The following is a 27,054-nucleotide window of genomic DNA, read 5'->3' as shown; positions in this document are numbered from 1 at the left end:
TAAAGGTTATTCAGCATTTCTTAGAGACTGGTTGGGATATGATGTGCCACATATCATCCTTTTGGATGATACCCAACAAGTTTGAAGCAGAAACATTGCTTCAGTGACAGGATATAGGCCACAATCACTTTTTGGCAGGCTGAAAATTGCATATTGTCAGTTTTATTGTTCCCTTAATGGTAATTTAGCAGTTCTAAGGGACTGTTTGAGATGTAATATTTGGCATATGACCCTTCTGAATGACATCCGCCAAGTTTGAAGCAGAAATATTGTTTCAGTGACGAGTTATAGGCCACAATCACTTTTTGGTAGCGCTAAAATGCCATGTTCTCAGTCGTTATTCTGAACAAACAAGAAAGAGTCATGGTGATACTGGCACAAATGGTCTTTATTGTTTTAACTACTATTCGACAGTCTTATAACAAATATGAACAACGAGAGTAGACATACTAAACCTGTAGGCATTAATTATTCCATCGTGATGCGTGTAGTCATTCGTGACTGCGCTACACACTGAAAGCAACGTTCTGAAAAGCGTCACAATTCAGTTACAAGAAACGTTGAAGTTTCATAAATGCATACCTTTGCCTAATAACAAAGGCATAAATGTGTTTGTTTGCCCCCCCGCCCGTTATATCAGTTGCACGGAAGTAGCTGGCAACGCAAGTAATCCGGGCGCTACAGCTTTAAGCAGCTGCGCGCGCTCCCGCGGACGGCAATCAGTTTCTGGCAGACAATCACTTTTTGGCACAACACCGGAACCGGCAGCACTCATATGGATCGTTACTCGCAGAGAAAGCCCGGCGGGTTACGTTTGTGTCAAGCCAACTAACAAAAAGAAAGCCTGGCGACCTTGGATGAGACTGGACGCTGTTATCAGCAGAGCTTCGGCTTCTCCCGTCACTCCTCGGTTGTTTCCGCGCAGCTGCTGAAAATGACGTCACATTTGGGTTAAAGAAAAAAAAAGGCCACCCCCATCTCCATCGACAGCGGTTGTACGTCCTTCGTCGTCGTTTCGCCTGGACAAGCACCAAGTTGTAAACACTTTTTGATAAACCCACTGAGGTAGGAAAGTGCTGTTATTTTGAATTGAGTATATTACAACAGATTCCATGCACCATGTTTCCAAACTGGAAACGATTTGTTGAATTAATTTCATTGCTCTCCAAATACCGTGCATTCGATAACTGAATGGCTAAGGCTAACCAGCTGCAAGCGTTTTCATTGTTCGATGTTTTCTAAGCTGGTATGTAAAAACCCTAAACGACGAGCGAAGAAGTAAACCTGTTTGGCTCTGAGGCGGTCGGCTTGTTAGCTTTAGCCGCCTACCTAATGACGTTAGCCTTCATTGATACCCGTAAATGTACGCTGCATTCAAACAAAATGATCGGTTTAAACTTGGACAAGTCGATTGATTGATGGGGGGGTTATCTATAATAAATCTTATATGTAAGTTGTAATGTTGTTATGATGCCAGTCGTGGGCGATTTAATATGCTCTCAAGAGCGAGTATAGACTCATGAGCTGCTAGCTGGCCCGTTAGTCTTAACAGGTTTTTCCCTACTTGTCCAGTGAAATTGATCTTCACTCACAGTTTTTACACTTAATGTTTTGAGAATTAATCAAGCATTGGTTTATAATATTTATGGAAGCGGCTACATTAGCTTGTCGGCCATGCTACAAGGGAGCCGCCCAGTTCAGATGAATACCTTTGAACATCGGGCCTTATCTGTCTCTCCTGCTTGTATCTCAGTGCGGACTGACTCACAGTTAATCATTTATATGTAATTTGGTGGAGACACTGCTAATCAAATAGGCTAGTGTTTAAGGAGTTTAGTAAGGATGTGAAAATGACACTGTCATTTACATACATTTTGCGCTCAGTTGAGTCACTTATATATTAACAACAGCAAGCATCTGTTCTTTTGTAGCCCGGTTATACGATGTTGATGTTTTTATTGTGAAACAGTTTTGCTGTTTCCACCAGTTTTCTTGCAACTTTCCTAAGCATTGTGCTTTGTTGTCAAAAGCAGTTGGACTCACCTACGCTTGTCTCATTAATGTGTGCACTAAGGAATGTAAATACATGGTGCCACTGTATAATCGATATCATGATATGACACTTTTATGTCATAAAAGTTTGTACCAATGTTATCTTGAACAATACCATATAATCCTGTATTCAGTACCTCTAAAGAAAAACTGTTTGTGGATCTGTGTTTCAGTGGGATCTGTATGTGTTCTAACTTTTGCCAGACCACTTTCACAACTTAAAATGTCAGTGTCGCATATTCTGCAGGCCCATGTCATAGTCTGAGCCATTTAATAGTAACAGGAGGGACGGTGGAAGTCACTGGAGAGGCAGCTGACTATAGCTCCTTACACTTACTGTCAGAGTTTGTATAGTATAATCATTTATTTAAGAAAGCATAGCTGTGTCTGCTTTCATGTACAAACAAAACATATCAGCTTATGTGAGACCAGTTAACATTAATTTATTCTGATCTAACTAATATCAGACACAAATTGTCATTGGTTGAGCTAAAGAAATAAAAATCTAAAATATGAGCACAGAATGAGGCTGTCAAATCCACCTGAGATATCGGCCAAGAGTGCTTAAAATTAAAGTTTCTGTTTGATTGTTTATTGGATCAAAAAGCAAATTGGTGGGGATATCTGGAATCCAGAAGTGTGCAAAGAACTCTTTTACTGTCATCAGTATAAAATTTCTATGAGGACAGTCTGATTTGAAACAGTAACTTGGTGAAAAAGCTGGACCCAAGATACTAACATCAGCAACATCATTGCTGCACCAGACCCTGTGGTTCTGTCAATGGAAGACTGAGTATTTCTAACCAGCAAAAGCCAAGCAGCCTGCATTGCTCACAAATTGCTATTCTTCAGTAGAACTACACTGTGACTATGACCTAAATAGAAACTAGGCCCCCTGTCTCCAGGCCTATCAGGTCTGCCTGCAGAGGCACCATAGCCAGTCTACTAATTTTCTTTCTGCTGCATGAACTTTCCGCTCATCCTAACACCCAGTTATTCGATCTCAAATGTATAGTGATGTACTTTAAGCATTATCTGATGAACTTCCTGAAAGCGCCCTCTTTTTGCCACTCCTCCCCTTTGATGGCTTTTTAATGACTGCTGGATCGATGGCATGTACTGTAGCCACCCTATACAGATCTGCAACATGTCGACAATTGATAAACCCAAACTCAAGGTAATGATTGTGTCTGTGTAAGCACTGTGTGGCTCCGTGTGTTGTTAGTGTGTTGCACTTTGTGTTTTGGTTTCTTTAAGAAAGAAGATTCGAGAAAAGCGTAGGGCAGCTGGGATGTTATTTTGCTGAGTAAAGGGATGGGAGGAGGTACAGAGCAGAGGGAGAGAGTGAGAGAGAGACGCATGGGCAGGGCTACATCTTGGCTTATTCTCTTGTACAGCATAGTCATTGCAGGTGCAATGCGTCTGTCTGTGGAGTAGATGAGACAATTCTTTTTTTATCGTCAGTATCAGACTTTTAAGGGGTACAGTAAAGTCTATAGATGCTGCTGCAGGCTACGACTTTGCCACAGATGTAGCCTCTGCTCTTTCAAGATACAAGAGAACCTGAGGAACCAGACTTGACATATCTGGTGTGTGTATTGCTTTGGTTTTGCAGTTTTCTGATCTGGTCTGGATTTCAACTGAGCCTGTTCTCATGGAGACATTATGGGATAATAGGTTTCTTTATTGCATGTCTTGTGTTGCTGTGAAATTCTTTGCATGCACATGAAGTCTGATATTAACATTTAAAATTTTTCTCTGTTAACCTAACAAATGCCCTTCAAAGTCTGGCTGTTCAGTCTTTGAGAAAACTCTTAGATTTGTTGGCTTACTCCTCTCTCGTGCCTGTCAGATAACATTTTTTTTTTCAGGGCTAATGCTTTGATTAGTGCTGGTTTGCACATTTTTTTATCTTCAGTTCTATTTAATGTATTATATAAAGTTAACCATATAATTTCGATGTCAGACATAGATTTAATATTTACTAAAGGGGCTAATCCATGGATAATGTCTTTTCCTGGAGTCTACTGAAGTAGCTACAAGCAATTTACAGTATTCAAAATAATATTGCTTCCCTTCAGTCTATCCTTAAACAGCTTACCTCGTCTCCCCTGAGGGCCACACTATGTTTAAGATGTGTCTCCCAATTGGCTGTGCGTCTTCGTCAGTATTAGACTATCATTTGAGTGTGTTCGAGATAAGCATATTCGATTTTCTCAGTGATGTCACAGAGATCGAAGAGTAGAGAAACAGTCTGAGCATAATGAGGTGAGGATTTTTACTTGTAAAGGCTTGGGTGTATATGACACTGACAAAACTGTAACACTGTATATGACAGAAAATATTGAAAATCCAAATACTGTAACATTTGTTAGTGATTAAGAGAAGGCCACAAACGTGCTGGATTGCAGGATAACTCCCTTTATACCATCACCTTCATCCTCCACTATTCCTCAGTAGGGAAAAAGGCCTGCCTCGGCTCATGAGACGTGACCCCTATTCAAAACACATGTTTCACCGAAGTGATTGGGTGTTGCTGAGTGAATGACTTCATCCGCTGCTCTGTGGACGTCTCTGATATAAACCCAGTGTTTAGGAAAGCTCAGCGCACTCTTAATCTGAGACATGTACTTGATAGAGTTGATCCTGTGTGGTTTGTCCTTGGCTTGATATTCACCTCCTGTGATCCTGTCTACTACTGCTACTGCAGAGAATCTAAGTTGGCATTAAGCACTTTGTTTAATAAGGCTTAATAGCTGTGTTTTTGTTAGCATAACCATGGCGTTACATGGCGTAGTAATGGGTTTTCATACAATGGCATGTTGTTTCTGAAATATGACCATATTATACAACTCTCCAAGTTGTTTGCCGTGTTACACATGTTAGAGCTGTGTTTATGACATGGAATACCTTCTTACATTTTTATATCTTAATGGTTTTACTTTAATGGCTTTGATTCTACAGAAAGGGAAGCATAGACAGTGTTAGAGACCATACAATAAAAAATTCATGCAGGTACTTACAAGCACTTTTCTATCCTTACTGAGCACTCAAAGGGTGTTTTAGTCTACAAGCCACATTCATATGCAAAAATTGGTACAGCACTTAAATGCTTTTTACCTACATACACCAGTGGATACAGTGGGTTCATGTTGAGGTTTAGCATCTCTCCCAGTGACACATTGACATGTGATTTAGAGGTGCCGGGGATTGAACCACTCACCTTCTGATAAGTTGGCATCACAGTTTGCTTCCTGAGCTGCCTGATTATACTAGCTATTTCAGGGTCGATATCCATTGTCCTCCATCCACCCACACACTTTAGTGTTTCATCACCTGACAAAGCAAGTTTTCTCTCAACACTTAGAAGCAGCTGGAATCTAAAAATCTGTCAGTGAACCCAACATTACATTTTTTTAGAACGTTTTCAGACAAATATATTCATAGTTGAGGCAACTGTTGTTGTAATTTGGCACTATATAAATAAAATTGAAATGAACAATCGCTAAATTGAGATAATTTGGGTGTTTCTGCGTTAAAGTGAACCTGAAACTTTAAATGTATAGAGGCTAATTTACACCATGGAGCCCTGCTTTCAAAAGCTGACATAGATTTAACCTGTCTATGAAGCTGGATCTAAGAAATAAGTGCCTAAAGTTAGTTTTTAAAACATGTTTAGCACCATCTTGTGCCAGTACAGAACTTTACATCACTAGCAAAACAACTAAGAACCACTGACTGCTTAAGAGATGGAGAGTGAATGTTAGTATATCCTGGGTTTCTTAACATAAAACTCATTGTTGCACCCAGGGATGGTACAAAAGGGGCCTCCTTATACAAAGTTTTGGTTTTAGTGTCCTTATTTTCCCAGAGTTATTGGTTTTTTAAAATTTAACTTTACACACTTATTTCTTAAAGCCAGCTTCACGGTGTTAAATCTATGTCAGTTGTTGAGAGCATGGCTCCATGGTATAAATTAGCTTTTATAGATGAAGTGTTTCATGTCCACTTTAAAGTAGATACTTGGACTTTGGAATGCTGCTGACTTCCACAGTATTATGCAACTGGTTGTTCAAAGTTTTGTCATTCCTGCCCAGTATAACATTTTTAATGTGTCTTGAAGATAGAAGCAAGTGTCACATGACTACAACCATCTGTGGGATATAGCTGGCATGCTAACACGGTTGTGGCCACCCCCTTTGCCTGACTGTCAGCAGTGAGGCTAAAAGAGAGAAAGCTGTTATCTAGTGATAGAGAAGGGGAGGGAGTGCTATCAGCAGATGCAGTCTTGTGTTTATGGCGTCACAGGCCTGTTATTGACCTGCTTTCACACTAATGTTCTTCACACTCGCTCACACTCACATGTTAAATTCCAGTCAGACTTTTACTGAAACGTCGAAGTATTTATACCCGGTATCTGACAGTAATGACTATAATGTATCCAGTCCCCTTAAGACTAGTCATCTTTATATTACATTAGAGGGATATAATGATTGTACAAATTTGCTGGGCCATTGCATTTATGAGGTCAGACCAGCAAAATTTGCAGTATGAAAATAATGATTTAGGGATTAATTTCAGCTTTAAAGGAATTAGAACATAAAGTGATGTCTAAGATTTTATCAGGTTAAAGCAGTAGCAGTAGAGACTGCGCTTATATTGTGAAGCACAGTGCTGTCTGACTATAGCGTATTTACCTTTTTTCAAGAAAGGAGTAAACAGTGTGCTTTAGTTGAAGCTTGCAAACCCAGAGAAGAATAAGACAAGTGAGATGAATAATTCTGTTGCTGTTACCTTTGTCAGCAGCTTGAGAATGTCATGTTGGTTCTTAGGTGATGGAGACAGAGATTCACAGTCATATAGCAGCCAGCATGACTGTGCAGAATGAGGCTGAGTCCAGTTAAATCCTTGGAATGATTTAGGCCCTCTGATATGGGGTGAGTTAGGAGAGGGGGAGGGGTGCAAGCTGGAGATCACTTTGTGTCAGGCGGTGGGTTGATGGTCGTAATCGGCTTACAGTACACTGTTGGACTAGATTTTTGTGAGTTTTTGCATGTGTTGAGCCCCTGGGATGCTTGCTTGTCTGGAGAAATATTAGCGTCTATGGGGACCAAACCATCTCTGGTTCTTGATAAAAAGCTGAACACAGCTAGACTGCTGACTTCACTAATACCCCCACGTCATTCAGAGAGGGAATTAGTGGAATCCAAGAAATTGTCTCACATTTATCCATCGGTTTTTGTGTTGCTGTCTGCAGCATCAACAAAAACACGCAGATCTAACAGCATGCATAGCCCCGCCCTCACTCAGTCTGGTCTCAGCTGTTGTGCTTGGAGGTTGATTCAAACAGATCAATACCTCCATCCCTGTTTCTGTTTTGCTTCTTATTAGAGAGGCTAAAAGCTCACGTTTCAGTTTGATAAAATCATAAAACTACTAATACTCACATTGGAGTGGCTGCGGTTCAGAAGACAGAACAGGTTTGATACAAGATAAAACCCCAAGTCTGATGCATCCATCCAAGTATGATTGTGTGTTGCTGTTAGTTAGAAAGCACTTGCATAGAAAAAGCATAGAAAAAAAGTGCTTGTGTGAGTGCTCACTTAGAGTATTAAAGAACCAAATAAGAACCCGTCCATTTACCATTTATACTTTTTAGTTTCTTGTTACTGCTTTGATTAAGAATTTATGAGTACGTTTAATCAGATATGTTGTTTAAAGCTAAGCTGCTGGAAATGATAGATTAGTATCCTGTTTTGTTGGATGTAACGTTCCTACTTGGTTGTTGGCCACAGTTCAAGGATACTTTAACCATGGGGCCTAGGGCACAGTGGGAATGAGCTGACTGCTGCACTCTCTTTGTGTAGTGAAGCCTAGTTACTGTTCGCATGCATGTGGAATTTCCGCCCCCACCCCCATTTGTCATTTTTAGTATTTCAGCTGCCGGCCCTTTGGTTGCTTAGCTAGAGACAGGATAGGGTGGGTGGGAGTTAAAGCATGCAGCCTTGCTCTTTGTATCCATGTTTGAGTCCAAAGAAAAGCAGTAAAGTGGGATGTGAGAAAAATAACAATGTTTAAATGTAAACAGGAAAATGCAAAGACTGGGGTCTTTTAAAGAAATATCTAACCCTACTCAGACACAGCAAGACAAGCTGAAGATTGATTTTAACCTTCTTTTCTTTAAAGTTCATGTTTTCCATAATGTGATTATGTGGATAGGATGTGTAGGCGACATATTTTTTCATCCAAATAAATTTCCATTTTGAGATATGTTTCATTCGCTTTTCCATACACAGCTGATTTGTCTCTGCTGTTATTTAAATGTGCATGCAAAATAATCGCACGTATGTCATTGATGGTGCTTTTCCAGAAAATGGACACCGCAGGAGCCAAAGTGCTGGAGACAGCTGAAGATATCCAGGAACGTCGGCAGCAGGTCCTGGACCGCTACCGGCGTTTCAAGGAGCTGTCGATGGTGCGCCGGCAGAAGCTGGAGGACTCGTATCGCTTTCAGTTCTTCCGCCGTGATGCCGATGAATTGGAGAAGTGGATCCAGGAGAAGCTGCAGATTGCCTCTGATGAGAACTACAAGGACCCTTCCAACCTGCAGGTCTGTCAGTTATTTAATGTATATGTATTTAAGTCCTGTTAGACCGTAAGAAGAGCACCTTCTATCATATATGTTTTTCATACACAGGGCAAGCTGCAGAAACATCAAGCTTTTGAAGCTGAAGTTCAGGCCAACGCTGAAGCAATCATCAAACTGGACAAGACTGGAAATCTAATGATCACTGAGGGCCACTTTGCATCTGACACTATTCGAGTAAGTTACCAAAATGCACACTAATATGCAGTGTGTTGACATTTAGGTATGCCTGTGGTGGGCTTTGGGGTTATATGTATGTTCACGATGGATGTAGCCACTGTGACACCAAACATTGCTTTCCTGACTATTTATTAGTTGTTGTTATTATTAGAAAGCTACATCCCTAAATATACAGGAGCAACATACAGAGACAGATACCTGATAATTAGTGCAACATAAGAGAAAAATAAAATATTAGAATTTCACTCACATAAAATGTAGGTCTTCTTGATGACTATTAACCCCTTCCATCCGATTCAGTCCTACACGCCTTACCGGACACAACAGAGGCCAATAGTTACAAGTGTCAATATGGCCGAGTATATAAAAGTAGGTGCTGACCTGTGGTGTGACTCTTGAGTGCTGTGAATTCTTAAAGATTCAGTCAGCTTTCCCCTATTTTTGACTCAACGGTTTCAAAATGTACTTTTTATCGCATGCTCTGTGTTTCATTTGAATCGGCTCTTCCACGATCTTCAGTGGAAAAGACTTCTCTTTGGTTTTCCAACATATATCCAAGATAATTTTCTAATTTCTTGTCACTAACTTTATTAACACTTCCCACCTTTGTCACGTGCTCTAGACTCGTCTGGAGGAGCTGCATCACCTGTGGGACCTCCTGCTGGAGAAAACCAAGGAAAAGGGCATGCGTCTGTTGCAGGCCCAGAAACTGGTCCAGTATCTGCGTGAGTGTGAAGATGCCCTGGACTGGATTAGTGACAAGGTTAGATTCATATCTCTGTGTTTGTTTTAAACATAGAAAGAAAGACTTGAGCATGAGTATATGAACTTGATTTCTCTCCATTTCACAGAATGAGGATGAAGGCAGATGTAGTTACAATTACAGTTACCATAGTTTACCAGTTCAGTTTAGCTGTCGTCATTGCAAGAAAATTAGACATGACCTGTAAAGTGGACATGAAACAATACATGTATAAAGGCTGGATTTAAGAAACATGTGTTTTTAGAACAAGTTTAGTGGCGTCTTGTGCCAGTACAGAACATTGGTGGGTTGGTTGGTTGCAGCTAATAGACCTACATTAGTTTATGTTTGCTAAGTAGTGACGGAACTGATAACTCGGTTGAAAACAAGGAGACAAAAAATAAAAATCAGTCCAAGTTGGTCACTTGGTCAGATTTTGGCTGCAGAAATCTATTTTATGTTAAGACATCAGGGAGGAGCTACCCTCCTCCCTATAAAAGGGTGTGATGCAGCGCCACTTGTCATTCAAGATAAGCGCACTTCTTCCTCGCTTTGTGCAACGAGTGTGATCTGGTGAGACACCAAGTTCTCCTTCAAACATTTAATTTGGTGTCTCACTATGGGGATTTGCATAGTCCCGTATTGCCAGCTAAGCTTATCTGAATGACTGAGTGCCATCTTAAAAGATCTCATGTGGACCCACACTTAAGACAGTGTGGGCTAGGGATGGTGCAGTGATATCTAACCTGTAGAACCTTGCAAAGATCAAAGGTGAAGCCCAGCTTGTTGTTGCAAATATTTTCTCTACAGAGACACCCCTAAAGATGACCCAAGAGGTTGCCATCCCTCTAGTAGAACGTACATAAATCCTCCAAATGACATCCCGGCACTAAGGTTAAATCCTACGTAGACACAAGAAGTTTAGAGAGAAAGTAGAGCTGTCGTGCCCCTTTCATAAAATGGCAGGCTAGTGGTAATGCCTCACCGGGCTATCTGTAAAGCTCCTTTGGCAGGCTGAAATGTCTGCCAGAGATACTTTAATTGTGGAAAAGGCCTTTCCTTTATCTAACAGCCCCTGCAGAAAAGTGGTGATTGCTGTTACAGAGCATCAAAAAACAAACTTATTCTATTACAGTGACATTGTGGAGGGGGCCCTAGCACTATGAATAGTGACTATGACCCTCTAAGGTAGTCCTTCCGTACTCAGATTAGCCCACAGGGCAAGGCAACCTGGGCGGGGTTATACGATTCCCCCCCCCTGGCCTGGGAAACTAGGTCTCGTTGGAGGGGAAAGACCTTCCTGGCTGTGACAGCTGCCAGTGACACCCACTGAGTGAAAAATGTAGGATTTCTCCAGTGGCAGAGTGCTGCATTGCAGTGCGCTGTCACTCTGATATGGTAGTAGGCATGGCACTTTGGGCATAGTTTCAGGGATGCAACCCATCACTGAAATCCCCTCACATGCAGTCTGCCTAGTGGGATGACTGCCAGTGAAGATGCCATTAATTCCAGCATCTGCCGGCATAGCCTAAATAGGAGACATCTCCACACCATGAAAGAGATGGGCTGAGCTGGCTGCAGGACACTCTTTTTGTAGATTGTAGTGAAACCCAGAGCCATCAGGTGATCCACTGCCACCCTGGCATGCTTTCTTCCCATCATTTCTGACTCTGATAGCAGCAGCTAATCGTCTATGCATGTTGCTAGGTGCACTTCACAAATACCCAAGGGCTCAGTGAGACAAATGGCAGGACTAAGTACTCGTGCGTTTTGCCCTGAATCACCAATTGCAGGAATTTAATGTGAAGTGGGTAAATGAGATGTGAAAATATGGGTCCTTCAGGTCTATTAATGTAAACCAGTCACCTGGGCGCACTACATGTAGAGCAGAGTGGCATTTGTCAGCATCCTGAACTTGTAAGACCTGAAATGCTGATTCAGTGCCCTTTAGTCCAGTATCAGACGCAGTCCCCCTCCCTTCTTGGGAACGAGAAAATACTTTGAGTAAAATCTGCATTGGCTCTGCTCCTGAGGTATTTCTCATATTTATAGCAAGGTAGATATTTCTTCTTGCAGTATTCTGGCTGATTCATGATTTTGCATGAGAGGAAATAACTCTGTGAAATCTGTAAGGGTTGGTTGCAAATTGCAAGCGGTATCTTCGCTTGAATGCCCTCACAGCCCACTCTCCTCATCTCTCTACTTTTGCTGAGAGAAGGCCCAAAGCCAGGCAGCCCACAGTGGAAATTACTTTGGCTCCCTCTTGTGATGGGAGAAGGTTTTGCAACCAAATCCCAACTGCCCATGCGGGTGGTCTGAATTTGACCAGCATTCATGAGGCCAGCATTTGACCAGGATTCACTGAGGAAATGCACCCCAGTGGTGTTTGGGGGTGTGAGGGGATTATGCCAAGGGCATGGGATTATTTTCCCAATTTACATTTAGGCTTCACTTTTCCACACCTGTAATATGAAGTAATCCAGTCAGTGAGATGATGTGAGGGAAAAGAAAGACGTCCACAAAGCGTGGACATAGACTTGTATGTTAGGATTCCTGATTGTCCTTTGGTAAGAAAATTAGTTGTGTTTGTGGTGTACTAAACTGTTTGAGTGGGTTTTGGAAAGCTTGGAAAAACATTTTATTTTGTAAAATAGTGGCGATCGCATCTTTTGGCCAAGCTGTTTGTGCCGCTCGGTACATCGGGCCAGAGAGGACGAAAAGAAGCTCTAATTTGTCGACCTGGTCAGTCACCTGTCACCCGACTCAAACAGGCAATCCTCCAAAGAGTCCTCATTTATACACTGCTTTACAAACCTGAAGATTACAGAGGTCGTGTCCGCTTGGAGACTTGAGGCCTATATTTGTTGCAATTATTTTGAATTCTAACGAAAGCCAGACTCATTGTATCAGATAGTAAAGCACCAAGGCATACTTTCTCTCTTTTTTTTAACTTTCTCTTTCTCCACTTTTACCTAAAGGAGGCCATTGCCACATCAGAAGAGCTGGGCCAGGACCTGGAGCACGTACAGCTCCTGCAAAAGAAGTTTGAGGAGTTCCAGACGGATCTGGCTGCCCATGAGGAACGCGTGAATGAGGTGAACCAGCTTGCAGCTAAGCTGATCCAGGAATCCCATCCAGAGGCAGAGCTCATTGTGCGCAAGCAGGACGAGGTCAACGCGGCCTGGCAGCGCCTGAAGGGCCTGGCCCAACAGAGGCAGGGCAAGCTGTTTGGAGCTGCTGAGGTGCAGCGCTTCAACAGGTAAGCAGCGTCATAACCATAACACATGAAAAACTCTTACACTGTGTGTATGTTCATTTTTTTCTTTGTCATGCTGCCGTTAGTAACAGACTGTGTGTTTACCTCGAATAGGGATGTGGATGAAACCATCAGCTGGATCAAGGAGAAGGAGCAGCTGATGGGGTCCGATGACTTTGGGCGTGACCTGGCCAGTGTTCAGGCTCTGCTGCGCAAACATGAGGGCCTGGAGAGAGACCTGGCAGCTTTGGAAGATAAGGTAGGGCAAATGCCGATCTCCGCTATGTTAGCAAATATAGTAAAAGGGAAGTTAAAAACTTGATATCCTGACTTGCTGTGTTCTCCTTCCTTAAATCAGGTCAAAACTCTGGGCGGTGACGCTGAGCACCTGCAGCAGACACATCCCCAGAACGCTTCGCAGATCCATTTGAAAAAGGACGAACTTATCACCAACTGGGAACAGATTTGCACTCTGTCTACTGAGCGCCGTGCCCGTCTGAACGACTCCTACCAGTAAAATACCAATAAATGCAGTAAAACAAGCAAATCATTCATCAACCTTTCACAGAAGCCAGGAGATAAAGTTATATGCAAAGGCCATGTGTTGGAGCATATCACTCTGTTTTAAACAACAAGCTGTTCACAATATATAATTACTTTACCTGACATGTTTTTAGAATTAACGCTGATGAACAACAACAACAAACTAATGTACCCAGGTCTATATATGGGATATAATGATGATGATAACAGTGAAATACTACATACACAACAAAAGTATAACTTATATCGGGGAATGAAAACACACATGCACATAAACCTTTCTAGGATTTATAACTGATTTAGACTTCTGTGTGAATCTTTGGGGACTTTGTGGGGTCTTATGTACAGAGTAATTTTCAGTTCATATTTGCCAAGAGCTCAGGCCTGTCCAGCTTGTCCAACCAAGTTTGCTCATTCTGTCTTTTTTTTGATGATTTGTTTTAGGCTGCAGCGTTTCACTGCTGACTTTAGGGATCTGACTAGCTGGGTAACTGAGATGAAGGCTCTGATCAATGCTGATGAACTGGCCAATGATGTGGCTGGAGCTGAGGCCCTGTTAGACCGCCATCAGGAGCACAAGGTAAAATCTTTAAACTATAGAGACCTCCAGCCTAAAGTGTCTTTGCACTTAGTGTAAAGGCTCAAGAAAGTGTCAAATCCTTTTGTCTCATAATTCACACCCTGTGTTAGTCAACCTGTTTCCATGTTTTTCTTATTTATATTTTTTTAGGGAGAGATTGACGCTCACGAGGACAGTTTTAGAACTACAGATGAAGCTGGCCAGGCCTTGCTCAGTGCAGGACACTATGCCTCTGATGAGGTGAAGGAAAAGGTAGGATTATGACACCGTGTAGGTAGAATTTTCTCCACTCTTCATCTGTGTCATACTAGCATTTAAAATGCTCTTCTTGGTGTATTTTGTGTAGCTTGGTGTCCTTGCTGCAGAAAAGGAGTCTCTGCTGGAGTTGTGGGAGGTTCGCAGGCAGCAGTATGAGCAGTGCATGGACCTGCAGCTCTTTTACAGGGATACTGAGCAAGTTGACAACTGGATGAGCAAGCAAGAGGTGAGTTACCACACCAGAAGAGCTTGGTGTTTATTAGCAAAAAGATGTGCTGTGGCAGTTTTTCATGTATTCTCCTTGCGTAGGCTTTCCTCCTGAATGAAGACCTTGGTGACTCCCTGGACAGCGTAGAGGCACTGCTTAAAAAACACGAAGATTTTGAGAAGTCGCTGAGTGCTCAAGAAGAGAAGATCACTGTAAGTTTATTAAATTTGCCCAGTTACATGATGATTATTGCATCTTCTATTCTTGAATTATTGCCACTGTGTGAGAATTGTAAATTGAAATTAACCTTTAATCTGTTTGTGCTGCACATCTCCAGGCTTTGGATGAATTTGCTACCAAACTGATTCAGAACAACCACTATGCCAAAGAGGATGTGGCTACACGCAGAGATGCTGTAAGCACTGCTGTCTGCTTTCCACATCAGACATAAAATCAAATACAATAGGCTTTCTTTGAAAATGTGTTTTCTCTCCTTGTTGCATTTATAGCTACTCAGCCGCCGCAATGCCCTGCATGACCGTGCTCAGTCTCGTCGTGCTGCCTTGGAGGACTCCTTCCACCTCCAGCAGTTCTTCAGGGACTCTGATGAGCTTAAGAGCTGGATCAATGAAAAGATGAAGACTGCTACTGATGAGGCTTACAAGGTAATTTGTGAAAGAAATTGATATTGTCTTCTCCCGATATTTGTGTCTCCCATTTTTTTTTTTCATTTGTGCATTGTGATGTTTTCTTTTTTGTCTGTTTTCTCCATTGCTGAAATTCTGTGTCTCTGCTCTCCTGTCAACAGGACCCCTCCAACCTGCAGGGCAAGGTGCAGAAACACCAGGCCTTTGAAGCGGAGCTGTCTGCTAACCAAAGCCGAATCGATGCCCTGCAGAAGTCAGGCCAGGAGCTGCTGGATGGAAAGCATTATGCCTCAACTGAGGTTTCTGGTCACATGGAAGAAGTCAGCTCTCAGTGGAAAAAACTGCTGGAGGCCACTGAGCTCAAAGGTATAGTTTGGAGGAAAAGTGAACATAAAGATTTGATTTGAGCTGTGCACAGTGACAAAGTGCATGAAGAGTGGCAGGGCTTTTGTGTATGTTTGTGCACACACACAAAAGAACAAATAAACTGCTGGATACCCACTGAGAAAACAGTGCAACAGTTAGAATTTTATTTATTTTTCTCTAAACCACACAGGGACAAAAGTCATTCAGTTATTCTACCATGGGAAAAGAACAACTCAAAGCAATTACTGTTACATTTCTGCTCATGATGAGTTAATGTCAACATCTGACCACAACTTTAGCTGAGGAATGGGTTATTTGAAGAGTTTCAGTCAGGTTTCAGAGCTCCTCACAGCACAGAAACAGCTTTAGTGAAGGTTACAAATGATCTTCTTATGGCCTCTGACAGTGGACTCATCTCTGTGCTTGTCCTGCTAGACCTCAGTGCAGCGTTCGATACTGTTGACCATAATATTTTATTCCAGTGTTCAGGGCATGCTGTAGGTATTACAGGTGTTTTGAATCATATCTATCTAATAGACTCCAATTTGTTCATGTAAGTGGAGAGTCCTCTTCGCACGCTAATACTCATTATGGAGTTCACAGGGTTCTGTACTAGGACCAATTCTGTTTACATTATACACGCTTCCCGTAGGCATTATCATCAGAAGACATAGCATACAACTGTATCTATCCATTAAGCCAAATATACACCAATTAGTTAAAGTGCAGGAGTGTTTTAAAGACCAGGTTATTGTACTTGGCCCTGACAATCATAGAAATATGGTATCTAACCAGATGGCATTATCTTTGCCTCCAGTAACACGGTGAGGAATCTTGGAGTCGTTTTTACGAATATTAAACAAATATGTGGGACTGCTTTCTTCTGTTTGAGCAATATCTCTAAAATGAGAAACAGTCTGTATCTGAACTAGTTCATTGGTTCTAGTTTTTCCTTCCCACTGTCGCCAAAGTGCTTCCTCAAAGGGGGCCATATAATAGTTAGGGTTTTTTATTTTCTTTGTTGAGTCTTTATCTTGAGTTATTTAGTACTGTATAAATAAAAATGAATTGAACTGAATAGCTGGGCCATTAATGTACTTGGAAAGCCCATGAAAGAAAAGTCTGTCCCTGGTGATTCGGAACAACAGTCAGAGCTTTTTTATTTTTTCTTTAAAGGCATCAAGCTGCGTGAAGCCAACCAGCAGCAGCAGTTCAACAGAAATGTAGAGGACATAGAGCTGTGGCTGTATGAAGTGGAGGGCCACCTGGCTTCAGATGATTATGGAAAAGACTTGACAAGTGTTCAGAACCTGCAGAAGAAACATGCACTGCTGGAGGCTGATGTGGCAGCGCACCAGGTAACAAGCACTCAGCCCAAATTATGGAGCTCCCATACACTGCTTTGGTGAATGCGACACTAATGTAAATGTCCCCATCAGGATCGGATTGATGGCATAACAATCCAGGCCCGCCAGTTCCAGGAGGCTGGCCACTTTGATGCTGACAACATCCGCAAGAAGCAAGAGGCTTTGGTGGTTCGGTATGAAGCTCTGCGTGAACCCATGGCTGCACGCAAGCAGAAGCTGTCAGACTCTCTAAGGCTGCAGCAGCTGTTCAGAGATATTGAAGATGAGGAGACTTGGATCCGTGAGAAAGAGCCCATCGCTGCCTCTACTAACAGAGGTAAAATCAGACTAATTGTCTATGCAGCTCTAAGAAATTAAAGTTTGTAATTGGAGGTATATACTCATTGAAAGTGATCATTTCAGAAATAAAGTTTAAACTGGAGCCTCATATTTCAGATCACTGGAGCTCCATAAAATGTTTCTCTGACGTTTTTTTCTCAGGCAAAGACTTGATTGGTGTCCAGAACTTGCTGAAGAAGCACCAGGCTCTGCAGGCTGAAATCACAGGTCACGAGCCTCGCATTAAGGCTGTCACCCAGAAGGGAGAAGCTATGGTGGAGGAAGGTATTGATTTAAATCCTAAGATTCCTCTGTTATCTTCAGTGAGATGATGGTGATGTTTAAATGCAAGTAAAATATCACTGCAACAGTGGGGGGGGAAAAACAGCTGAGGTTTCATGGGTGTGGTGTCCAGGTCACTTTGCTGGTGAGGATGTGAAGGCTAAGCTGGCTGAGCTGCATGGGCGTTGGGACACTCTGAAGGCCAAGGCCTCCCAGAGGAGACAGGACCTTGAGGACTCTCTGCAGGCCCAGCAATACTTTGCTGATGCTAACGAGGCCGAGTCTTGGATGAGGGAAAAGGAACCCATTGTTGGGAGCACAGACTATGGCAAAGATGAGGACTCAGCTGAGGTACAGATTTTACAACAGAAGAATATACAGTGGTGTGAAAAAGTTTTTGTCTAATATTTAAATATGTTCTGAAACATTTAAGTGTGGCAAACATACAAAGAAATAGGAAATCAGGAAGAGAGCAAACACTTTTCACACCACTGTAACTGTCACTACCAATGAATTATTGTTGTGCTGTTAAAGTTTAAAATCTTATGATGTCGTTTTGGGGGGTTTTGTTATTTTTTTTGTTTTGTTTTTGCTCTATTAAAAGTTAAAGCGGGCTTAAAGCTTCCAATTAGTTCCCTTTGTGAGAAATGTAGTTGTGCTGAGTTGTTTCTTCTCCACAGGCTCTGCTAAAGAAGCACGAAGCCCTGATGTCTGACCTGAGCGCTTACGGCAGCAGTATCCAAGCCCTGAAGGAGCAGGCCCAGTCCTGCAGGGTAAGTTTAAAAAGTCCCTGAATTCTCATCTGTTCTGAAGCATCACTGTCTATTCGCAGAACACAAAATCAGTAACAAGTTTCTTTTAACTAAACAGCAACAAGTTGCACCAACCGATGATGAGACCGGGAAGGAGCTGGTCCTGGCCCTGTATGACTATCAGGAGAAGAGCCCACGTGAAGTTACCATGAAGAAAGGAGACATTCTCACTCTCCTCAACAGCACTAACAAGGTACGGCACTGTGAAGTAGTCCAGCATCAGTAAATATCGTAATTTAGTATCTTGGTCAAGGATATTGCAGATCTGGCATGCAGATTGCAGCAGCCAGGGATCAAACTACCAACCTTCCTATTAGTAGATGACCAGCTCTACTGCCTGACTCTCATCCACCCCGCCACATTACATACTAATGACTTCATCTCTCCCCTGCTGCAGGACTGGTGGAAAGTGGAGGTGAATGATCGCCAGGGCTTCGTTCCTGCTGCTTATGTGAAGAAGCTCGACCCCACCCAATCCTCATCCAGGGAGAACCTGCTGGATGAACATGGCAGCATTGCACTCCGCCAAGACCAGATTGAAAATCAGTAAGAAACCCACAGCCTGAACTCTTCTGTTTCAGAATCGGGTCCACTAATCCACTTTAACCTGTCTGCTCTGCACTTTAGTCTTTCTTTACTTCCATCCAGTTGTTTAACACTAATTACCTTGCTCCTGGCCCCTTGTCCTGTTTCGTCTGCTGTCCTATCTCTGTGTTTAACTACTTAATCTTTTCTTGCTGTGCTTTCGCCTTGCCTTGCCGCTTGTGCAGGCTTGTCACCAAGGAGGCCTGCAGCGTGTCTGTGCGCATGAAGCAGGTGGAAGAGCTGTGAGTAGGAACCAGTGCCCCTCTGCGTGTACTTGTGGTCGTGATACCTATAATAGATATCATCCATCACCCACCCCAAATTCCATGTTGTGTGACACTGTGTGTATTTCAACCCTGGCCTCTATTCAGTCCAGGATAGAAGCAGCTTCTGATGCACATCTGTTACATCCTTCTTATCCCAGGTTACCCTATAGGGATGTCAGTTTATGTTCTGCCCTACACACACTGGGATTTGATTGGTTCTTAGGTGTCTCAATGAATCAGTGAAATATTCAAAAATTATTTGAAATTTGTGTGACATATGTTTGTGTAACAAACTGGCTTGTCGATGTGTCTGGGTTTAGTTTGGAACAACGTTACTACAGCTGTAACCCCAGAGGCTAGGTGCCTTGCTGGCACCTAGGTTTCACAAAAGTGGATGAAAAGTTATTAAAAGGAGCATACAGTATTTATGTCACTACTTTTATTTTACAGCAACATCCCAGAGCCTTATTAAAAATCTAACAAAGCAAACACAGCTCTCAGGAAAAATGACCACACATTATTTTAACCATGTTCTTTATGATGCCTTTAAATTCAACACAAAATGTGCTTATTTACTTTTAGACTGGTAGAAAATAAAAAAGTAAAGAAGGATAAATGATTAAAAGAAAAAAAATTAGTCTGACTTTGACCAATTAGGCTTTTTCCCTGACATTACGAATTTCCAATGTAATGCTTGCTAAACTTCAGATTAACATTCCCTGCTAAAATAACACATCTCATTTTATTATCATTGTAGTAGTGTTGTTGAATACTCTAAACACTTCTTAGCCCTGCATGAAAGTGGCAACCTGTCCAAGGTGTGCTCTGCCTTTCACCCCATGGTAGCTGGGAGAGGCTCCCCCCCCCCCTCTTTTTATCAAGATTTTCTAGATGCTTTGGTCCTTAAACACTCCCCATCATCAGGATGATGCCTGCCCCCAGGTACTGGTTTTATTAGATTATTCAATGCATCTATAAAATGTCATGAAGACCAGAGAGAAATATGTGTGGATGTTTCCTGACACAAGAGTAAAACGTTGTGGAGAATGGGACCCCTTCATTACTACACTACTCATCAATTATGATAATAAATTTCTGTCAGCCATACCATGCAAGGCTTCCTTCTCATGTCCCATGTCTACAGACTCCAAACACAAAGCATGTCAGTGTCCACCCACTTTTTAAATTTTATTTCACTTTTTTAAAGTTTGTAAAAATCTTTTTCTACTGCTTCGCTTACATTCTCTTTCTTTAATGTTCTTTTTTCCAAGATATGGTACTCTGTTAGAGTTGGGGGAGAAGCGCAAGGACATGCTTGAGAAAAGCTGCAAAAAGTTTATGTTATTCCGTGAGGCCAACGAGCTCCAGCAGTGGATTCATGAGAAGGAGAGCACCCTCACTAATGAGGAGATGGGCTCTGATCTGGAGCAGGTTGAGGTTCTACAGAAGAAGTTTGATGACTTCCAGAAGGTAATGTCTGTTGTTTTTCGTTTGTTTTGTTTTTTAAGCTTGATCCTTTTCCCAAAAATTCTACATGACTATTGACTTAAAGTTATCTGAATTACTTGCATATGGTCTTTACTTGTATGTGAATTGTAAACACAACAATTCAGTGACCATATAACAACTAAATTTGGCCCATGCAGTAGGACAGTGATCCAGAGCACAGAAGCAAATCTACAAAAAACAAAGAAAAAAAGCATAGAGGTGTTGCAAGGCCCAGTCAAAATTCAGAGCTCAGCCCACTGAAATGATGTGATTGGATGTTCACAGAGTTGTGCAGAAGCAAATTCCTGCGAACTGAAGCAACACTGTAAAGAAAAGTAGGCAAAAAATTCCTCCACAACAGTGTGCGAAACACACAAATAATTAAGTTGTGTAACATAGAACTGCAGCAGTCATATGAAAACCTTCTTTTTTTTATGGTAAATGGCCTGAATTTATATAGCGCTTTTCTAGTCCCTAAGGACCCCAAAGCGCTTTACATATCCAGTCATCCACCCATTCACGCACACATTCACACACTGGTGATGGCAAGCTACATTGTAGCCACAGCCACCCTGGGGCGCACTGACAGAGGCGAGGCTGCCGGACACTGGCGCCACCAGGCCCTCTGACCACCACCAGTAGGCAACGGGTGAAGTGTCTTGCCCAAGGACACAACGACCGAGACTGTCCAAGCTGGGGCTCGAACCGGCAACCTTCCGATTACAAGGCGAACTCCCAACTCTTGAGCCACGATCGCCCCATGTATGTATTTGAATTTGAACAGACAGTGTATGACACTGTTCTTTCTCTCTTTCCAGGACCTCAAGGCCAATGAGTCTCGTCTGAGGGATATCAACAAAGTGGCTTCAGAGTTGGAGTCTGAAGGCCTTATGGCTGAGGAGGCCCCCATGGTTCAGGCTCAGGTAGGCGCTACCTCTCTGGATCGTATGTTATGTCACATAAATGAGCCATAATTAGCTGTCCTTTTAAAAAAACGTTTTTTTTCTCCTCATCTCCAGCAACAAGAGCTGCTTGGTGCTGCTCCTGGCAAGGTTGGTGTAGTTTCTGTTATTTATATTTGCATCCACTATAATAATTAAGACATTTTTTAGATATCATAGCAGTGTGCTTACTTGTGTGTCTCATTTGTTGAACAGGATGAAGCGGATTCTAAGACTGCATCTCCATGGAAGGTAAGCTCTAACTAACAGTAATTGGCCTCAAGACATCCTCAAACCTTCAGATGATCTTGTAAAGAACATGCATCACCTGAAAATACTTGGCAGCTAATCAGTCTTGATTTGATACTGTAACCATGCATGACTGCTCAGTGTTTGATACTTGTGTACTTGTTTCCTGCAATCATGCCCAGAATTACATTTTACTAGCATGGGGCATGATGACTCATGACTTTGTAGAATATGATTAGACATTGATGAGACAACTGAAGAGCTTGGAAACTCGTAATTTATTCCTAAGATCCTTTGTAACGGTTTTCATGTCTCGGGATGTCTCGATTGTAACAAAAAACAGTGCTTGATTCATTCTCCTCCAGCCATGGTTGCAGTGCTAGTGAATGGTGTCTCAGTTGGTCTTGTGAGAACCAAGATTAACCCTGGGATTTTCCATAACGCTCTTGACTGGTGTGGTGTTTTTTGTGTCCTTCCCTCCATGTCCATGTTTGGTTTACCTTTGACTTTAGAATATACGCTTGGCTGTTCAAACAACGGCTAACTTTAATACAATCAAGGTAAGATGAACAAGTCCAATCCAACCACTCTGCGCATTGCGATCAGAAACACTAACCATACTGTGATAGTGTCACATGATCTATCCCCTCATGTTCACTGAAACCTGACTTCAGTATGAGCAGTGTTCCTTTTGTTTTTGTTTTTAACACAATGCTTCCCGCACCATTTGTCCTGTCCTGGTCCTAATTATTGTTGCTGTAATATGAATGACATAATGCATAAGTTATGCTAAACCTGTCATGTTCTTTGTTTGTAATGTTCTTACCATGCAACCAGTCCTGTGCATCTCATCTCCATCATCCACCTACTTTTGTTTGTCCATCGCTGTCTGTGCTCATCAAATACTCAGTGCAAAGTAGCATAAATTGAGCACATTATTTGCATGACTGTGCTTGAGTGAAATATGTTAAATCTAGCTTTCCTTGTGTCACTGTTAAACTGTTCTTGAAATGTATCTGTTAGTGGGAATGACTTTGACCCTCTTAGCCACTTTTCCACCAAAAGTGCAAAAAAATTTAAAACAGGATCTCTTTTCAGGAGCTCCTTTCAGTCCACTGATGTTCTGTGTTTACACTCTAGCCTCAAGATCAGTATATTTTATACGGTCTAACTGCAAATGCTTAACCAGTTAGATAACTTCATTTTTGCAACCCCAAAGCTTATGAATTCTCATAAAGTACCAACCTGTAATTGTGAGCTTTTGGTGATGGAAAGTAATTTCTCTGGAGCTGATTTGGATTTCTGGCCCTGCCGCAGAAGCACTGAGGGTGTTGTGGAAACGTGGCTTAGTTAGGCGCTTTCAGACTGCAGGAGCTCAGGTCCTAAAACTATTGTAGGAAGTTCCCCTTTTCTTTCACCTCGGAGGATTTTAACTTACCTTTACTCAAGATGTGATTGAAGTCCAGACTTTGAATTGAAGCAGAATAGAAACAGAATAACTGTTTAAGATTTGTAGCTATTTCTATGAAGGCCACCATAGTTAGTTAGTATATAAATATACAAATATATTTAAAACATAATTTTGAATGAACGCTGTTTTTTATTATGTGGATGAAAATGAATGCCTAACATCGAGATGCTCTTGGCAACTTTTTTGCTGTCTACTATAGGCTGAAAAACAAAAATAAATCTAAAGATTTCCTCCTTTACTTGAATCTACGTCTCTTCGTACCTTATATTGAGAGTTGCCATACTACTTTTTAATAGTTTGACCTAAAATCCAGTCAAAATATTAAACGAAATAGGAAGAATTAACAATTTTGACTCATCAAAGCTAAGTCTTTTCTTCTCGTTACGTGCGTTGTTGTCGTCACCCCGGTGAGAGGTGGGGCAATGTTGACCCCGAAGTTTGTGAATGCAATAACTCGAGGATCATAGTTGTGACGTAGGGTTCTTAAATTAATACCATAGGTGCATGTACTAGGAGGCTGACAGCTGCAGGTATTTTTATTTATTTTTTGGCTATGATTGTCATCCACATAAAAGAAAAAGTATTGTAGAAATGGAAGAAGCTGAAAAAGCATTACAAGGAAGTGAGACCACAAAAGTTGTTTATAAAGCAGTCTGCTTAACACGTGTCACAATAAGTGGATAACATCATTAACTTACAACCAAACCAAACATGGATTGAACTTCCTTTTCAGGCCTGTCGTCATCAAACCCATAAAGCACAATAAACACACAGCATGCTCCTTCTTGTTGTAGGGCCAACTGCAACCTGTTGTGCCACATTGGTTTTCCTATTTTATTGCAAATCCAAAATAAAAAGCACTTAGAGTTGTGCTCCCAGTGAGTCTGAAAGCGCCTCTTGTTTAGCGTATGCTCATTTCAATTGGTATACTGCAACTCATCTCAAATGTTACCACTAATGTCAGAAAAACATGCTCCAGACACAGGGAGCAGTGTGTGGGATGAGTGCTGTTTCATATTGTATGCTATGTGCAGGAGCTGAACAACCGCTGGCGATCCCTGCAACAGCTGGCTGAAGAAAGGAGCAACATGCTGGGCAGTGCACATGAGGTGCAGCGCTTCCACAGGTACAAATCCAAAGTGGGATATCGCCTGTGATCATCAGTCATCGAGTTCACTCTCTGCTTTGTGTTATTTATTAGAGAAACAGGCTTTTGGAACATTTTGTCAGCTACAACAATTAACTTGAGTTGTGTTGTGTGTCCTAAGGGATGCTGATGAGACTAAAGAGTGGATTGAGGAGAAGAACCAGGCCTTGAACACTGACAACTACGGTCACGACTTGGCCAGTGTCCAGGCTTTGCAGCGCAAACACGAGGGCTTTGAGAGGGACCTGGCTGCCCTGGGGGATAAGGTCAGATTTACTTTTAGTAATTTTAAGCCTGAAATCTTGTATTTATTTTTTATTAATTTTCCCATTTCTCTACTTAGGTTAACTCTCTTGGAGAGACAGCAGAGCGCTTGATCCAGTCTCACCCTGAAGCGGTGGATGACATCCAGGAGAAATGCACAGAGCTGAACACTGCCTGGAGCAGCCTGGTGGGACGTGCTGACCAGCGCAAAGACAAGCTTGGCAATTCCCATGACCTGCAGCGTTTCCTCTCTGACTTCAGGTGGGGGCGGGACTGCTGGATCCAAAAATGTTTAACATTTTTTGAGGAAATGTCTTAGAGATATGCAGGGTTTTGACTGACTGCAATTCTTTACTGTGCATAGAGATCTCATGTCCTGGATCAATGGCATCCGAGGATTAGTGTCCTCAGAGGAGCTGGCTAAGGATGTGACTGGAGCCGAGGCCCTTTTAGAAAGACACCAGGTATCAAATATTTAGTCTTGTTCTTTCTTTGCGTGTTTTCCAATATAAGTTATTGCTTAACTCTAACTCTGTCTTCTTTCTTGTTTGTTTTTCTCTCTCCAGGAACACCGTACAGAGATTGATGCTCGGGCTGGTACTTTCCAGGCGTTTGAACAGTTCGGACAGCAGCTGCTGGCTCGAGGCCACTATGCTAGTCCTGAGATTCAGCAAAAACTCGAGGCTTTAGACCGTGAGCGCGCTGATCTGGAGAAGGCCTGGGTGCAGCGCCGCATGATGTTGGATCAGTGCCTAGAACTCCAGGTAATGACATCCTTGGACATGAAGCAGACAGTTAAAGACCATATTTCAGCCACTGAAGGTTGTTTGCCCATCCACAGCTTTTTAACAGAGACTGTGAGCAGGCTGAGAACTGGATGGCAGCTCGTGAAGCCTTCCTCGCCAGTGATGACAAGGGTGACTCCCTGGACAGTGTCGAGGCCCTCATTAAGAAACATGAAGACTTTGACAAGGCCATCAATGTTCAGGTCAGTGAGGCATTTCGTTGCTCCGTGAAAGCTTTGAAAACCGACTGCTATTACCCTCTTTTGTCTTGATCATTAAATCCTGGCTTGATTTACAGGAGGAGAAGATTGCTGCTTTGCAGTCTTTTGCTGACCAGTTGATTGGAGCCGACCATTACGCCAAACCTGAGATTCTTAACCGCCGCAATGAAGTTCTTGACAGGTAGAAAACGTGGTTGTTAAACTTGATCACTGACACAATCCTAATTTTGTTTATCTACAGATGCTCAAGTTGTGTGATAAAGTAGTTTTGTGGACAGTTGCATTTGCATTTGGAAGTTGTTGCTTGCACTACAAAAGGGGAGCTTAATTCAAAACGCACATATGTTAGTGACGCCGCGAAATAGAAATAAAAAAATAAGACGCACCTGAGAAAAAGCATTTGGAGTTTCTAAATAATGAGGAAGCAATAACACACAGGTGTGCTGTGCAACAGAACAAGACCTAAACTCCCATAGAAAACAAAAGGACTTTCCATGGTTAAAAAAGAAAAGTCTCTGCTATGATAAATAACTTCCAGTTGCATTGTGTCAGGAGATGAGCACGGTTGTGTGTTATCCTATGCAGAGCCTACACACAGCTCTGTGGGCCATTGTCTACATTTTGTAACTGTTGTAACATATTTACAACCAAGGTTCTGTGGTCTATTCTTGCTTGTGCTGGTGGTAGTCCTTCAGCCACCTGCAAAGAAGAGTGCAGTTACAACAGACGAAGCGCTGAAGTGAAACCAGTATTTGACCTACTCACAGTCAAGGGTCCCAAGGATTTTTGAAGGACATTTGTGGAGGTGTCAGTGGACTTTCCATATGAAAACACCTACACTAATGGCACAACAGATGAAAATGCCCTAAAGATAATGCATTGCCTTATTTTATTTTATTTTTTTCATCCCCTCAAACTGATTTAAGAAATGGCGACACAAACAAATCGGTCAGCTTTGGAATGGAAATGGAAATAGAGGCCTCCGAGTTGAATATTCTCACTTTCTAATGAACACAAAAAACTTGATTTTATGAGCTAATTCATTGTTATGACAGAACGACCACTACAGCTTTGCAGTTTATACACTGTGTACATATCATAACTTAAATTATATAGTCTTCTAACAGTGGGAACTCGTCTGAAGAACGATATTCTCATTACTCCCTACATCTTAAAATTCTCGAGTACGTTATTTTCTTAATGTCATCTTGAATTGTACCATTACTTATGATGAGGTGATAAGAAAAGCTACATTTTCTTTGTTCACATATCATAAACGTTTTGGGGGAAAAATCATACATGAGATCTCCCAAAGCATCAAGAATCTGCCAAACAAACCCGTGGCGGATTCTGTAAAATGTTTGTGTGCTGTGTTTGAGC

The 27,054-nt window shown here is 42.0% G+C and overlaps 1 protein-coding gene across 3 annotated transcripts in view; it reads left to right on the top strand.

Annotated features, from left to right (window-relative positions):
* The first annotated feature begins 912 nt into the window (after positions 1–912).
* Positions 913–27,054, top strand: part of sptan1 (spectrin alpha, non-erythrocytic 1) — a 37,778-nt gene continuing 11,636 nt past the window's right edge. For 2 of the 3 annotated variants that reach the window (XM_080874333.1, XM_080874332.1), the window contains exons 1-33: positions 913–1,065; positions 8,423–8,662; positions 8,750–8,875; positions 9,501–9,641; positions 12,599–12,879; positions 12,991–13,135; positions 13,235–13,389; positions 13,864–13,999; positions 14,150–14,251; positions 14,346–14,483; positions 14,567–14,677; positions 14,803–14,880; positions 14,975–15,130; positions 15,274–15,478; positions 16,655–16,836; positions 16,918–17,161; positions 17,326–17,448; positions 17,579–17,796; positions 18,126–18,218; positions 18,316–18,450; positions 18,655–18,803; positions 20,380–20,578; positions 21,415–21,519; positions 21,616–21,648; positions 21,754–21,789; positions 22,299–22,346; positions 24,292–24,383; positions 24,526–24,670; positions 24,748–24,929; positions 25,033–25,132; positions 25,235–25,432; positions 25,510–25,656; positions 25,752–25,855. In XM_080874333.1, coding sequence (XP_080730459.1) covers positions 8,426–8,662; positions 8,750–8,875; positions 9,501–9,641; positions 12,599–12,879; positions 12,991–13,135; positions 13,235–13,389; positions 13,864–13,999; positions 14,150–14,251; positions 14,346–14,483; positions 14,567–14,677; positions 14,803–14,880; positions 14,975–15,130; positions 15,274–15,478; positions 16,655–16,836; positions 16,918–17,161; positions 17,326–17,448; positions 17,579–17,796; positions 18,126–18,218; positions 18,316–18,450; positions 18,655–18,803; positions 20,380–20,578; positions 21,415–21,519; positions 21,616–21,648; positions 21,754–21,789; positions 22,299–22,346; positions 24,292–24,383; positions 24,526–24,670; positions 24,748–24,929; positions 25,033–25,132; positions 25,235–25,432; positions 25,510–25,656; positions 25,752–25,855 — 4,544 coding nt within the window. In that variant the 5' untranslated portion in view covers positions 913–1,065; positions 8,423–8,425. The remainder of the gene's footprint in view (positions 1,066–8,422; positions 8,663–8,749; positions 8,876–9,500; positions 9,642–12,598; positions 12,880–12,990; positions 13,136–13,234; positions 13,390–13,863; positions 14,000–14,149; positions 14,252–14,345; positions 14,484–14,566; positions 14,678–14,802; positions 14,881–14,974; positions 15,131–15,273; positions 15,479–16,654; positions 16,837–16,917; positions 17,162–17,325; positions 17,449–17,578; positions 17,797–18,125; positions 18,219–18,315; positions 18,451–18,654; positions 18,804–20,379; positions 20,579–21,414; positions 21,520–21,615; positions 21,649–21,753; positions 21,790–22,298; positions 22,347–24,291; positions 24,384–24,525; positions 24,671–24,747; positions 24,930–25,032; positions 25,133–25,234; positions 25,433–25,509; positions 25,657–25,751; positions 25,856–27,054) is intronic. The other variant, XM_080874334.1, reaches the window with a different exon arrangement.

Source organism: Rhamphochromis sp. 'chilingali', assembly GCF_963969265.1.
Source record: "Rhamphochromis sp. 'chilingali' genome assembly, chromosome: 2".
NCBI lineage: Eukaryota > Metazoa > Chordata > Actinopteri > Cichliformes > Cichlidae > Rhamphochromis > Rhamphochromis sp. 'chilingali'.
The sequence above is the reverse complement of the archived record's forward strand: the minus strand, read 5'-3'. Positions and strand labels throughout refer to the sequence as shown.